This window comes from Mizuhopecten yessoensis, unplaced genomic scaffold (assembly GCF_002113885.1).
Source record: "Mizuhopecten yessoensis strain PY_sf001 unplaced genomic scaffold, ASM211388v2 scaffold4947, whole genome shotgun sequence".
Classification (NCBI taxonomy): Eukaryota; Metazoa; Mollusca; class Bivalvia; order Pectinida; family Pectinidae; genus Mizuhopecten; species Mizuhopecten yessoensis.
In genome coordinates, this window is record NW_018405801.1 from 1,161,050 (window position 1) to 1,176,863 (window position 15,814).

Below are 15,814 nucleotides of genomic sequence, written 5' to 3' on the forward strand. Positions count from 1 at the left end.
GGTACAGGGTTTTTATATATTACGGACTCGAGTACAAACGGCTCAAAAATGATGCAATGCTGTGAAAGAGCACAGGTAAATGTAGTCGATAAATGATTAAACGATAATCATACTATTTATAAAATAAAAATATATTTAATATAATAACAGATAGTATATAATAACAGCAAAAGTTTAACTTAATCTTAAGTACTTATCAAATAATACATTCAACATATTTTACTCGGTATTACGGACAGTTTATGATATCTGCATGTTATCGACTATATGAATAAACATTATTTCTATAACGGGATAATCTAAAAATAAATTTTACTTCTATATAAATCCTTGTGTTGGTTACTGAATTGTCATTACTAAACTTACATCTCAGCTTAAATCATATGCTAAACATGTGCTGAACACTGACTGTACTGGAAATGCTCTAAACGAAAGGTATGTCAAATCTTACTGTCTAATCACGAAATAAGATCTTATTTAATTCCATCAGAGAACGTATATATACTACTGGCTTTATATGTCTCTGATTCCGTATGTCAATGCAAGACAATAAGATGATGTGTTAATAACTAAGAAGTGAACAAATACGTGTTTAGAGTCTTATTTAAGGTGCTGGGTAAGTTATATCTTTTTTAATCCGCATTGCGGAAAGCTACCTATCAATATACATTGTATATAAGGCCAAAACAATAACATGTGTGTTTCAAGGTAACATACGACTGTAAAAATGAGAGAAGGTTGGTAGGCAAATAATTTACACACAGGCATATAAATACATACACACTTTTTAACCCTTTTATCTTAACCACTAAAAAACTACTGAATAAGACCAATACATATCTTAATGTAATGTAGTCCCCTCCCTCCAACAAGTACCGACATAATCGTCAAAATGGACGGCACCATTTACGGATAAGAAGCAATGAGGTATTCAACAAAATACTATGATTTTAATCTGAATTCTCCAACATAGTTTAGGCCGCAGAAGTAAAAGATGCACTCGCAAACGTTCTAACAGATCTGAAGTTGATACATCATAGTCTGTTTGTATGCTTGATTATCTGTTTAAACTAAGTTGAAATCAAATTTCTTTTCAGAATGTTAATGACGAATCGTTGCCTATTATATGACAGTTCTTTGAGTTTATTCTCAGTTTACATGTAATGCAAATGGTTTCTGTTGTATGTTTGTGTGATCGTATTCACCAATTATGAAAATAAGAAAAAGAAAAGAGAAAAAAATAAGGACGGATCTGAAAAACCACTCAGACCCGGCCCTCAATCCAAAGAATCACGGGGGGAAAACCCCGGATTGGCAACCGGTCGATATAACTTTGAATCACAAACAGGTAGCTATGAAAGTTGGCCATTGGGCTCGATTGAACAAACAAAAAATGATGGCAAACATATAGGGGATGTCGTATCAAAATTTCAATTTCTTATAATATTTGCATAAAAAATAACTGTAAATATCGACTTATATTCTATCAGCTTATATCTTTTTCCATTAGATCGTATAAAAGGCCGATCGCGAAGTGAAATATTTCGTAAATATTATATTTAGACACGATCGGCTATTCCCCAATGCGCATTATCCACGCCATGTTATTACTGTCATTATACAGCACGTGGACTGGAATGCTCATCGTAGATGTTCTCATTACTTCATCAGGGTGCATTGATATGCACATTTTCAAGTTAAGGCTTGCATGTATCAATTAAAATAGAGCCTAGCACGATATTGGAAAGTGGACATACTATTGTACAAATTTATAGCCATCAGCAACATTCTATATGAATTCATGTCTAATACCCAAACTCGAGATAAATGCAAATATGGAATTTTCACCATTTATTTTGCGTCTGCACGTGCGACTTTAAATACCAATTGACCCCGTTTATTAAAATTGACATACCATTGTTATTCCTTTCAAGACTTAAACTATCAGCGAATCACATTTATCTAGATTATTCAATATTTATATTCTATACTTATTTTATTTGAACCATATTTTTCATTATTATTATTTTTTATATTTCTTTTATTAGAAACTTAAAGTGTTTGTCATTGAAATTTTCTCCTTTTTAATTGCAGGAGTCGTGATGTTTTGATAAGAAGTCAGCATGATGATTTAAGGAATAATGGAGCGTATGATTTGAACGTGGAAGACTCGTCCCGAACCAACATGGCAATTTAGGGCATAAGAGGAGAACGATATGTGTCGGTGGTAGGCTGCAACTATACCGTGGAACAACTAGTGTTTTGTTTGCACTTCTAGCAAACATGATCGGAAAGCACGTGCTGCAAATGCACGTGTATTTCGGTCGCCTAGCTGCAGTCGATTTAGATGCAGGATAGGCGATGCTCATCAGCACTTTTGGTCATGCTTGTGCTCAGAACCCCGGAATGAGCACTAGAATTGTATGATGGAAAGCAGTTGAAGACGGACACATGGTCTTGATAATATCGTAACATTCACGGAAATACACAGATGGTATTCCGAATGGAGAAAGATATTGATGGAACGCGCGAACAGATGCGAGTGTAAATGAAGGTGGCCATGCTTTCATCCTCAAAATGGCGGCCCACGAGAAAGGGGCCCGTGAAGGGGCCCGGGGGTTCGGGTTAGGGGAGGTGGCGGGCGTTTTTTTCTTTCTTTCATATTTATTTCCGAGCTTACATTTCCAAATTTTCAAAACAATTCGAGATTCTAAAAATCAGATTCTTATGACTCAGAAAAACACATATACACCCAAAATTACTTCGGAGAGCAAATCTGCTCCGTGTCCTAAAATAAGCCAATTACCAACGGATCTAAATAAGAAATCCTTGCAACTTTTTGAAACTTTTTCGGAGCTTAGTATTTCAACAGAAAGCGTGAAATATTTGCCAAAAGAACACAGAGACCCGAATGACGCAACGATCTATTGCAAGAACTTGTTTCTGAAAGACAGAAAAGGGCGTTTCTATTTGGTAATTTGCCTTGAAGACGAAGTGGTTGATTTGAAATCTTTGAGACAAAAACTTAAAGCTTACAGGAACTTTTCTTTTGCCTCTGCTACCGAGGTATCGTGTATTCTGGGTGTTTGTCCAGGGGAGGTAACTCCGTTAGCGTTACCACAAGACACGGACGGAAAAGTCACAGTTGCAGTAATGCAATCGATCTGCACCCAAGAAAAGCTTCTCAATTTCCATCCACTGGACAAACGATATGCTACTCGTATGTCGTTCATTGACCTGCAGAGGTTTCTCACCAACTGTGGTCATACCCTGGAAAAACTGACTCCATGAAACCTTGTGTAGACTTCTTCTACAATTCTCGGATCAGTTTAAAGGACAATTCGGATAAAAAAAAACTTTATTGAATCTCTTTTCTAAAACATTGGGAATTAAAAGAATAAGCAGTTACTTTTTGTTGTTTTAATTTTTGGTATTGCTGCGTTTAATATGAAACAACGTCCAATCACGTCTATTTTCACGATTTCATTCGTAAGGGTTTGAATTCACAAAACGATTATACACGTTGATGCATAATTGTTTTGATGTCAAAATGTGATACTATGTGGATAATTAAATTTTGTATGTATGATGGTGCGAGATCGCCTTTAATTGCAAGCCAACTGGTAAAAGAACGTTTTGAGAAACATGTTCATTTAGAAGTATGTCGCCGTTTGGTTGGTTTGGGTAAGCGTCCAAGGCAGGGGATCGCCATCTAACAAATAATACATGTAGTCGAACTAAATGATACCACCGTTAGACTCTCGTCGTTACAAATTCGACTAATGATATCGCCAAGATCAACTCAACATCATCATTGAGAGCTACCATGCAGAAAAGCAAATAGAAAACATATGTAATGAGCATGCCTTAGTTGTGAACGCATTGACTCTGTGTAATGGATTATAGGGAAAAGCTGACAATTTAGCTGTTAACTATAGATTAGCTGTATTTAATTGAAAGTTGCTGTATTTATTGAAAAAAAATTACCATTTGAAGTTCTTAAAAAATCAAACAACTCAAGACCTTGCCTGTATTTAACCCGTTTGTAAAGCTCACACACAGTAAAAAAACAGCAACACAAAACCCACATACTACTACATGTATTTACTTTTTACTCAGCTAGCATTAAAGTGTTTCTAATAAGAATTGAAACAGACACAGGACTGTTTAATTGTATTGCCACACAAATTTACGTACATATACTTGCAAAGGAGTGTGAAGTAGACCTTTAACCGCCACCAGTTTTAAAGGTAGGACATGAGATAGCGGCGTCCTCCTAAGTTTTACTTTTGAAGATAGTCTGTCCTAAGAATTCAGCTTAAATTGTTTATCAAGAAAATAACAAAAACGAGATAACTTTGGTGAGATGAAATCCACTGTTGACATTTTCACAGCGACAACGTCAAAGAAGACAAGATTTGAATGCGAGTACCTGACACGTTGTTCCCATCTCAATATCTTTGAAAACAATGTGTAAAAACATGCTCTTTTTATATTCTTCATCAGCAACAGTTCTTTGGGGGCCGCGGTTGCCAAGTGGTTAAGGCGTCAGAAATTCTACTACCGCTAGTCCTTCACCACTGGGTCGCGGGTTCGAGACCTACGTTGAGCAGTCGCCAGGTACTGGACGTAGGTCGGTGGTTTTACTCCGGGAACTGCGGCTTTCCTCCACCACCAAAACCTGGCACGTTCTTAAATGACCATAGCTGTTAAGGTGGCTCCACACATCGTCATCAGCGTCCATTTTCGTGACGTACTTCCGGAAAAAGTACAGCTCGGACTCAATTATCTTGATCGAAATGTGCATGTACACCGTGTCGTCATTTCCGTATTGCGTATCGGGCATTCAATATCGTATTGCAAATTATATTAACCCCTGGGCCGTTTTCGTTTAAACGGTCAAACCGATCGGACCACTGTTGTTCGTTTATGTTTAGATAACTCTACATAGTTGCATAACCATTATATGAAAGTTTCAACGAATTTTGCTGGTTAATTGCGAAAGTGTGGAGCCACCTTAATTAATAGGACGTAAAACAAACAGGCAGCAATTCTCTGGTGTAGTTCTGTGTCCAAACCTGTTTAAAAATAGCCATTGTTCGTCCACTGTTGAAGAAACGTGGGTTCGACAAGGAGGAAATGAACTGTCAATCATATACGATCTTATAAACATGGTTTGAAACCGTAAAATACAGAAGATTGTGTCTTTTGTTTAATAATTTAGATAAATAAAAGTCACTGATGTAATATACATACCAGTAGGCCTACTGCATTTGATGTCATTGATTCCAAACGACAGGAAGATATGCGTTTGGTTCGTTCGTATGAGGCGGACAGGAAGTAGTATGCAAGGGCATGGAAACGCTTTATGATATAATTTGGGAATTTGAATAATTTAAATCTGGATAAATATATATTTGTTTAACCTGGGCCCGTATCAATGAAACCGTTCTCGCGCTCAAGCATGGAATCTATGCGCAAGGAAACTTTCTCTTAGCGCACTAAGAACGTGTGATACGATCAAAAAGTCCCTAACAACCACTCGAAATAATTTTCGGTTTGAAGTCTCTTCAATTTGTTTTTCCAAATCCCTAACAAAATAATCATGTGTTGTTCTTAATTTATCACCGGAACATGAGAACGGGCTTGAGCACAGAATCCGAGTTTGAGCATGAGAACGGTTTCATTAATACGGACCCATTTATCTCTTGCAAGCACCCGGCACCCCCTATCCTCACCATTCCCTACACCACACCCATCCCTCCCATTCCCTACACCACACCCATCCCTCCCATTCCCTTCACCACACCCACCCTCCCATTCCCTACACCACACCCACCCCTCCCATTCCCTACACCACACCCACTCCTCCCATTCCCTACACCACACTCACCCCTCCCATTCCCTACACCACACCCATCCCTCCCATTCCCTACACCACACCCACCCCTCCCATTCCCTACACCACACCCCCCCCTCCCCATTCCATACACCACACCCACCCCTCCCATTCCCTACACCACACCAATCCCTCCCATTCCCTACATCACACCCACCCTCCCATTCCCTACACCACACCCATCCCTCCCCTTCCCTACCCCCCACCCACCCCTCCCATTCCTTACACCACACCCAGCCCTCCCATTCCCTACACCCCCCCAATCCCTCCCATTCCCTGCACCACACCCACCCCTCCCCTTTCCCTACACCACACCGATCCCTCCCATTCCCTACATCACCCCCACCCTCCCATTCCCTACACAACACCCACCCCTCCCATTCACTACACCACACCAATCCCTCCCATTCCCTACATCACACCCACCCCCCCATTCCCTACACCACACCCACTCCTCCCATTCCCTACACCACCCCCACTCCTCCCATTCCCTACACCACACCCATCCCTCCCATCCCCTACACCACACCCACCCCCCCCATTCCATACACCTCACCCACCCCTCCCATTCCTTACACCACACCCAGCCCTCCCATTCCCTACACCACACCCACCCCTCCCATTCCCTACACCTCCCTCCCCCTCTCACGTTTAATGTACAGTAGACTAACAACGATTCAGCATTGGCTTTTATCTTATATAACTAGTACTCAAACCAGATTGAAAGTCTTTGGACAACGTAATGTTAAAATGCTGTCCATCTCAAAATTGTAAATTTCATTTAAAAGAAGTGGATAGATATCAGCTCTAAGCATGTTCCCATATCCTATTTCTGTTTGTGCATTTGTGAATTTGTTCGATTTTTGTGTGAAATGAAAGAAACGGAATAAAATTACACTAAAGAAAGTACTGCTTCATTTCGAAACCATTTGAAGACAATTGTCACAGTTACAAACTTTGTTTTTCTTTCTTGTTTTCATTCATGTTAAATTCTTCAGGCACATTACGAAACTATTTGTACATCTTGGAATCGACCGAGATATAACGATTGGGATCAAACGTTGCTTTGCCAGTTGTAACCAGAATAAATATCTTTAGAGCAATTTTCAAGACTGATTTGACCTGTTTTGGCCTTGCTTGAAGTTAAATATGTGAATTTGCAAAAAAAATAATAAAAAGTAGACTTTACATATATTTTGTATAAAGATATTTACTTAGAGTTCAATATTTTTCCTTAAAAAAATCTACTTCGTAATATGAATTCTCATAAATACATCAAACTTGTTATTTCGCAACCAGTTCGATAAGTTATTTTGTGTATGAACTATTTTATTCTTCATTTTAGATATTTATTATTTTGTCAAAATATTGGCACTGCCTTTCCCAGTTGGTCATATGAAGTAAAATAAAACAAACGGAAAGCAAACGGAAACTCTTGCCTGCCACGGAAAAGAAATAAAATCAATACGGAATGCACCAAATATGTATGATTAAATGTGATCGAAAGCATCAAATAAACTTATTAGGCGAACAGTAGCCGAGTTTGATTCTGCACTAGCTGTAGAGCCGTGACGTCAGTGTTTCCCGAATCAATACAGTGACACCAGTACGGAGAGGGGCCCTCGATACTGATCAATCTATCGATTATATGAGGACTGCACCGCTCACTAAAGAGTTCCTATCGATCAGAGAACGCTAAACTTGGCCCTATAAAGACTGGCTTATGTAATGCTCCAAGTGTTTTATGTATGTACCGTACCACAGTACCATGTTCGGAGCCTCATGACAAGAGATGGACACACTTGTGAGCCTTTTGGTTGCACTGACCATTTTGGGAGCGAGCTTTGCAGCCAGTAAGTATTGTTAAACCCTGGGGGAGGGAGCGAGGGGAGGGGGAGAGCCGTCACGCTACGTATACGTCTCAAGAGCAAGGCATGCTATACATATACTGGTTAACCATTTATAAATCAACCGTATTCTATTCAACGTAATATAAGGGTTTTATTTTATTTTCGCTTGGGTGTATTTTTGTGTGTATAATTTGTATATTTGATGCATATTGTGTATATATTCCATTTTAGTGGAACTTGTTAATCCGAACGTCTGCAATCCGGATACATTGTTTTTCGATTTAAAACTGTACTTCAGCCGTGTTTCTGTAATCTAGAACATGGTTTATTCAGAAATATTTTGGACTTGAAAGCAAACTGTATTATGAGGTTACACTTTACAATATAATGTTACGTTGAATTTATTTCAGGTAATTTCATTTTGAGAAAGCTTCAAAAAATGGCATGTTGTAAATTGTTATTAATTGCATTGGAGTCTCGATAATCCAGCTACATCCGTTATCAGCAAAAGTAACAGGATTATAAGACAGTTGGATAAGTTTTGATGCCCAAAAGCTCGTGTTGGAAACCAGATTGTCGGTGATCCGTTAGTGGGGCAAAATGATTAATGGTGATGGCTGGATTGTGGGACAACCAGATAAGTGGTGGTTGAGTAATGGGACATCGGATATATATATATTGGTCAGATTAACGACACTCCGGATAAGTAGTGTCTGGACTAACGAGGCTATGGTTGGTGGTGGCTTGATTAAAGAGGCTTAGGATCGTGGTAGCTGGGTAAACTTCAGAACTTCCGGATTACTGGTGGCAGGATTAACGTAACTCAAAAATTAGTGGTGGCTGGATAAGAAAGGCTCCGTATGAGTGGTTGCTGCATGAAAAACAAGACTCCGGATTAGTGGTAGATGGAATAACGCAACTAAAGATTAGTGGTGGCGTCATTAAAGAGACTTCGTTTTGTGGTGGATAGATTGACGAGTCTGAGGATTAATGGCATCTGGATAAACGAAACTCCGGATCTGTGGTGACAGGATTAACGAAACTATAAATTTAGTGGTGGCTTCATTAAAAGACTTCGTTTTAATTGCTGCTGGATTAACGAGGCTCCGAATTAGTGGAGACTAGATTAACGATACTCTTCATTTATTGAGACAGGATGAACGAGACTCCTAATTAAAGATCGCTAGTTCCCAATATATTTTAAAGCATTTTTTTCTACAGTCTGGAACTCTTTAAAATCAGTCAAATAACATCTCCTTGGTGTCTAACTTAGAATGGTATACTAACGTATTTTTCTATTTATATGTATTCATTTCTTTACCAGTGAAATATAGGGAAATTTTCATTTAACGAAATATATTTAATCCAAAGAACATACAGAATACAAAACAAGTGAATACAAAGCTTGAAGCGTGCGTGTTTGGCATGGTCCTTAAATAGAAAGAGATTACGACTCTCTAAGTGAAGCGGTTTCTCTGTGTACTTTCATGATTTCAAAGTGTCCAAATGCAATAAACAGACTAAATTATGAGTATGTGTTTAATGTCAGTTATGTTTCAAGAGTGTGATGTTTATCAAAATGTTTAATAATTTATGCTTGACTCGTGGGACAGAATTCTTTAATCTTTCAGAAGTGTGCCATTTAATTGAATAACATTTTTATTTCACGAGTGTAACGGAATGCTTAAACAATTTCATGAGTGTGCCATATATTGAAGTATCATGCGCCATACGTGATTCATATTGGTATTCAATGGGAAACCATTAAAAATATTCTATGTATGCTAGACAAATTGCTAGTTCAAAGTCGTTCCTAATTTGATTCCTTTCTTTTATATCCTACCTTCTCTTATTTTCGCGTTGTGTTTTCTTTTGTACCCGTCTTCATATGACCCTTACTGTTGTGTGAATGTTCAAACCACGAGCAGAAAACCAGTTATATGCCAGACGAGAAATAGCATGTTCCGTTAGAGATCCATTATCGCTGAGAGCATCATCGAACGCCCCATTCATTTCAAGAGTAGCATCGAACGCTCCCGTCACTTCGAGAGAAGTATCGGACATTCGTGTCACGTCGAAGAAGCCGCTGGCAAAATTCCCACACGCGTTATAGAAACGTATAGGCTTCGCTCGTTGACTATAGCTCTCTCTGATATTCAAGGACTTTTGTTTTAATATTTTATTAGTGGTTTATTTGATAATCTAACATGTAGTATCTGGTATTCTCAATTGATGTTATATCCGTTTCTATAGTGATGCAAATGATTATGACATTTTATGGTATGGATACCATTAGTGTTGTATACATATCTAGGTCCACTCTCCGTTACTATAGTAACATGTTATTCTTAACATAGTTATAAGTTGATCATTTGTGTTGTATCTAGGTCCACTTTCCGTTACAATGGTGAAATATCCTAAACACTATAGTAAGTTGTCCTCAAGTGTTGTATCTAGGTCCATTTTCCGTTACTATGGTAACATATCCTAAACTCTATAATAAATTGTCCTTAAGTGTTGTATATCTAGGTCCACTTTCCGTTACTATGGTAACATATCCTAAACTCTATAATAAATAGTCCTTAAGTGTTGTATATCTAGGTCCACTTTCCGTTACTATGGTAACATATCCTAAACACTATAATAAGTTGTCCTTAAGTGTGGTATCTAGGTCCACTTTCCGTTACTATGGTAACAAATCCTAAACACTATAATAAGTTGTCCTTAAGTGTGGTATCTAGGTCCACTTTCCGTTACTATGGTTACATATCCTAAACACTACAATAAGTTGTCCTTAAGTGTTGTATCTAGGTCCACTTTCCGTTACTATGGTAACATATCCTTAACACTATGATAAGTTGGCAATTAGTGCTGAATCTAGGTCCTTGTTCCGTTGCTAGGGTGAATTTATACTCTAGTTATTCTAATGGAATGTCCATTGGTGTTGTTTTAAAGGTCATCATATATCACTAATGTTGACTGTTTTAAATGATTAGATATGCTATGTTTTGTAAATTTCCCTCTTTGATTGGTAAACTTGATTAAATATCACATTTATCACAGTCATGTTATCTATACATATCCTAGGAATTTTATGCTAGTCTTTCACTGTTGGTTAGATCCTACTACATGTACTACAGTAACGAAAATACCACTTAATCTATAAAAGTAACCTCTCTCTCCCAGAGGCTCCACAACAGCCTTTTCCCATAATGAATGATCTACTTTGTAGTACGGTGCCAACTTGCAATGTCAGTGTGACCGACAATGTACGAACTCCTCCATTACATCATGCTATGCAGATGGTGCTCTTAGTATATTGAATTGTATTGATGGTATGGTGTTATAAACATTATGAGGGGTGACAATTTGTAAATAGGAAGAGGTTTATCAGAATTTATTGACATTATAACAAGTGTCATGTAATACTTGTACGCCTTTATTCATTTCTATTTATGTAAGACCTGGTAAATTAAGAATGTTTGTAAAATACATCGATGCTTTCCAAACTTGTGAACAATATATATTACTGGTTTTGTTTTCAGCTTCATTTAAAAGAAGATGTATCAATTAGTTTAGGATAAAACAAATGTCACTCTCAGTCCTAATATTTCGGCCTCCTGGCCTTCTTCAATAGCGAAAGTCTACGATGGATTCAAGTTACGCCCATCTTGCTTATTTGAAAGTTGAAAAAATGTCGAACAAAAACTATGACGTCACAATGACTCGTTAAATCTATGACACGACTAATAACTAATAATTTAATCTTGCTTGTACAAGCATTTTTCATTGGTTTAAAAATTTATGTTATCAGCCCATAACTTCAAAAAATGACGTCGCCGTTTGTAACGTCGCTTTTGATTGGCTGATACTGCAGCGCAATAATTTCTAAGAGAAAAGAGTCCATCATTAAAAGTGGATTTCCACAGGGATTGTGTATAGCAGACTAAACTTTAAGGATTAACTTGAATATATTTTTCATGTTTGCGGTTTATGATGAGAGTACACTCCGGTTTTTTGTGTTATAACATGAAAAAATATATTCATGTTAATCCTTAAATAACACGACTTCAGAATTACAAAACGTTAAAAGAGCCATGCCTCTCATTTAGTTAAATTGTAAAGGGACACATTCAAAAAGCATATTGAGATTTTAACCCAGGACCTCCAAAATGAAGAAGGATGTTTTGACCAACTTAACTTCTTAGTCATTTAATGATACTTTTAAACAAATCAGACTTTTCTCAAACTCTAATTGTCTCACTGTTGTATGCCATTATAGTGAACAATGAGGCTCTGCATGTTCAGGGGAAGTTATGCAACTTTTTGAGGTTGATGTTGGTATTTATAGTGTGCACGCACAGTCAAAGAGCTCCATACCACTGACATTGTTGAGGGTGAATGATGACGTCAAAGTCACGTGATCATGCTATTGATATTCAATTTGGTTTTACATTTATTGTTTTATGATTGTTAACTGAAATGAAAGTATATTACGTACATGTATTTTGTCATATTTGTTTTAGAGACTACCGACCCAAATTGCATCATAGACCCGACCTTTGATGCCATCGCCACGGGCAACTACCTCAACTGTCAAACGGACAAGATGATCGCTGCAGGAACCACAAGATGTTGTACAATAGACAACGTCAAGCGTTGTTGTGAGGAGAGAGAAAGGTAATGTGTCGCAAGGCATTTTGTACAGTAGACAATGTGTCAAATATCGGGTTGTACAAGTTCAAAGGTCATTTGGTAGGGGAGATAGGTAGTGCATCACTACAGGCAAGGTCAGGGGTCATGATAGCCATAGTGCAACATCAGGTTATCGTTGAGTATGGCTTTTCTCCACATGACTGATGTTTGTCCACGAACTGTTCTGGAATTTGCATACATGTACGACAACTCCTGCCATATGTTTGCCTATTGTTGTGACGTTACAAAACATGGACAAAAATCAAAACTCCTCCATCATACACTAATATTGATGACGTCACAAAGCCACGGTACGTTCAAGGTTGCATCATGCATGCAATAGACCTGACTAGTATCATTGAGTGCAAGCCAGCGTAAATAGTTTATCTTCCAAGTGAACTTTTGTTTTTTGAATTTAAAATGTTAGTTAAACATTAAACTCTGCAACAGCTAAACTTGGAGATGACCTTACGCAAACTACTCCTTCAGCATGTTCTTGCTCAGCTTCCCCATACAAATATATTGACCTGTTGGCCACGCAGTTACTGACCAATTAAATATTACCCATTTGTTAAGATAGATCACTTTTCATGACTAAACATAGTATCCAGCCTCACATATCATTGATTGGATTCTGAATCTCTAATTCAATGGGGAAAACGAAACAATGCTGATTTGGATATACTTTCACAGTGTGTTTAATGTTTTTTCATGTCAATCAATACAGAAAGAATTAGCAGTTTGAAATCCAGAATAAATACTTATCACAAGGCTCAGGTTCTTGATCCAAATGCCCTAGCTACATTCAAGGATACCAAGTATGCGTGATAAGTGAGTTAGTGTTTCAGGATACGACGCCTCACATAACTTAAATCTTGTCTGCAAACCATTCTATATGTACTGCTGGCAAAAAGGGTTTGCTTAATCGTCAAGGAAACTTAACTTATTCATCATGCCAATTTTCAAAACACTTGCTATTCTTAATTTGTATTACAATCTTCACGAGAAAAATTGGTCACATAGCATGGACGTGCCGAAACTTCACAAGGATCGAACGTTTTATCGCCGGCTCTGCTACATGTAGTTGCTAAGCCAAACCAATGCCCAAACTGTTCACTATTTTAATTACTATTCCTAGAACCATTACATCAGGGTTATAGCCTTTTGTAATTACTATATACTATGAGAGTAAAATTAATGGAAAGCAGATTTTGAAGAACTCAAAAGATCAGTCTTGAACAGCTTTTCTTCAAGTTTCCTTTATTAGAACATTTGACTCTTCCAATATTACTATTACTTAACAAACGGACGGACGCATCCTATCTCTTTCTATGAAAGCCCTCATACATGGTTATATGTTTGCAAAATGTTTGGGGCATATTTTTAGCTTTCAACATTATTAATTTAAATTGTCTAACCAATATTTTGTCTTGCACGATTGATATGAACGTCGTATGTGTATTACAGATGGGCTAGAATAGTCATCATTGGATGTGCAGTGGGAGGGGCCATAGTAGTACTGGCTATCGTTATCTTCTACGTGATGTGGTGTAAGCGAGACACTGTCCCCTGTATCGGACTCTGTATGAGATATACACAGAAGAAGTACTACGCAGTGGAGGAGAGTTTCTGGTAAAGTAGATAACATGCTTCAACATATATCCAGGGCTTACGCTCACTTTCGCTCCCTGCACCCGTGGACTATGTCATAGGAAACTTTAAGGCTCACGCCGCCTAGCTATTTGCTTTGTTACAGGTTAAAAAACCCTAACCAATTGCTAAGCTGTTACCTGTCCTTTGAAGACTAAAGAGGAGCGACACCCGACTTCAAAGCCACTCAATTTTACCATTACGCGACCGACATATACCTTTGATGTACATTAAAGTATCAAACTAGTCTTATTGTCTCATCCACAACGTGGTGCACATTGAGTCTTCGATTTTGCTTTGACATATTCCAGGGGTGCGGAGAGCGAAAGTGAGCGTGACCCCTGTAGTACCGAGGATGACTGAGATTAAGGTGTGGTTCATTGTGGCGTTATTTCCGTGCAGCACCTATCGCAACTCCAATTATAACGCCTATAATATTTCCCCTCAGAATATTCAACTAGAGTACGCGTTCACGTAATTGATATATCGTTGTTATTGAATATAGATATTGCAGAACAAATATACTTTGTGGGATATTAATTTTGTCATCATTTTGCGCTAGGAATGATCGCATATGTAACCTAGGACATACATGTATATTTCGCAGTTGTCCCTTTCAGAACTAGTTTGTTGGGATAGGATTTCGTGCAAGGTTGGCAGGTAAAATTATTGCGCTAAAAAGGGAACAATTGATTTTGTATTTCTGTTATGGGATTTATTTTTGTTTTCAAGCGGTGTATCAAAGTAACGCAAAATACGTTATGGAATTGTTACTTTATCTCAGTTATTCGGCATTAAAGGTGGAAACAGGTCTTTGCTGTTATCTCTGTGTATTCATGGTGTTTATATTTGCTGGGTATTTATTTTCGCGCTGTCGTCTGTGACTGAATATATCGAAATTAAATCCCCGCGAAAATTAACAACTATACAGTATCTCGAAGATGAAAATATGCTGGAAAAAGTCAATGCCGAGGGGATGAGTTATGTATTTTGTAGAGGGGGAGGGAACATGATGATTCATTTCCTTTTTTAATATTTCGCCTTTTATTATTTTAACAGTTGTTGCGAAGGGCGAGTAATGAAAAGGCGACAGAAACAAAAGTTAAAGAAGAAATGCAAGGAACGACAGGCCATTGCACTAACACAGGAAACAGTCGAGGATATAAAGAAGGTAGATCTCGCTCAGGAACAACTCATCCAAAGTTAACATATGCATTAACAGAAAGTGATCTGATATGTGTATTCTTCATATTCAAGAAACTAAATTGCATCCACCTGAGCACGTTCTGCATCATGACTAATATAATCTTCCTCTACCTTGAGAGTGTGACAGAGAAATCTCCAACCCGAGGGATGGTTTTTTTGGTTGTCTAACCCGAGGCTCGGCCGAGGGTTGGATAACCAAAAAAATCACCCCGAGGGTTTGAGATTTCTCTGTTACACCCTCAAGGTAGGGGATGATTATTTTTCTCCCATCCTATTATTTCAGTCACAGCCTCACCAACAGTAGTCTGCTATGTTTGTTAACAAAAATACACGTGGGGTATGCATATCGTCATTCACTTTTGATGACGTCACAATTACCGATGCTGTATTTTAATGTCTAGGGGGTGACAAGCTGATCTTTCCCGGCTAAAATGGGAGACACAGCTGTGAAGGGTGGGAGAAAACGATTTCTTTTCCTGAATTAATACCAAATATGTATCAGGAGGTTACCTTG

At 38.0% G+C, this 15,814-nt stretch overlaps 1 protein-coding gene and 1 long non-coding RNA gene across 2 annotated transcripts; both read left to right on the forward strand.

The window, feature by feature from the left end:
- The first annotated feature begins 321 nt into the window (after window positions 1-321).
- On the forward strand, window positions 322-3,405 carry LOC110450076. Its single transcript, XR_002462932.1, has 2 exons — window positions 322-435; window positions 2,095-3,405. It is a non-coding gene; the product is annotated as an uncharacterized LOC110450076 (long non-coding RNA).
- Window positions 3,406-7,585: 4,180 nt separating this feature from the next.
- LOC110450031 lies at window positions 7,586-15,423 on the forward strand. Its single transcript, XM_021497240.1, has 4 exons — window positions 7,586-7,752; window positions 12,276-12,429; window positions 13,912-14,076; window positions 15,154-15,423. The coding sequence occupies exons 1-4, from the start codon at window positions 7,692-7,694 to the stop codon at window positions 15,299-15,301; spliced, it is 528 nt and encodes a 175-aa protein (XP_021352915.1). The 5' UTR covers window positions 7,586-7,691; the 3' UTR covers window positions 15,302-15,423.
- The last annotated feature ends 391 nt before the right edge of the window (window positions 15,424-15,814 follow it).

Bases quoted from the DNA above. Each gene is read 5' to 3' on its own strand.
- LOC110450031 (XM_021497240.1), top strand. From the start codon at position 7,692: ATGGACACACTTGTGAGCCTTTTGGTTGCACTGACCATTTTGGGAGCG. The intron at 7,753-12,275 runs GTAAGTATTGTT...TATTTGTTTTAG, and splicing joins GGGAGCGAGCTTTGCAGCCA to AGACTACCGACCCAAATTGC. The intron at 14,077-15,153 runs GTAAAGTAGATA...TTATTTTAACAG, and splicing joins GCAGTGGAGGAGAGTTTCTG to TTGTTGCGAAGGGCGAGTAA.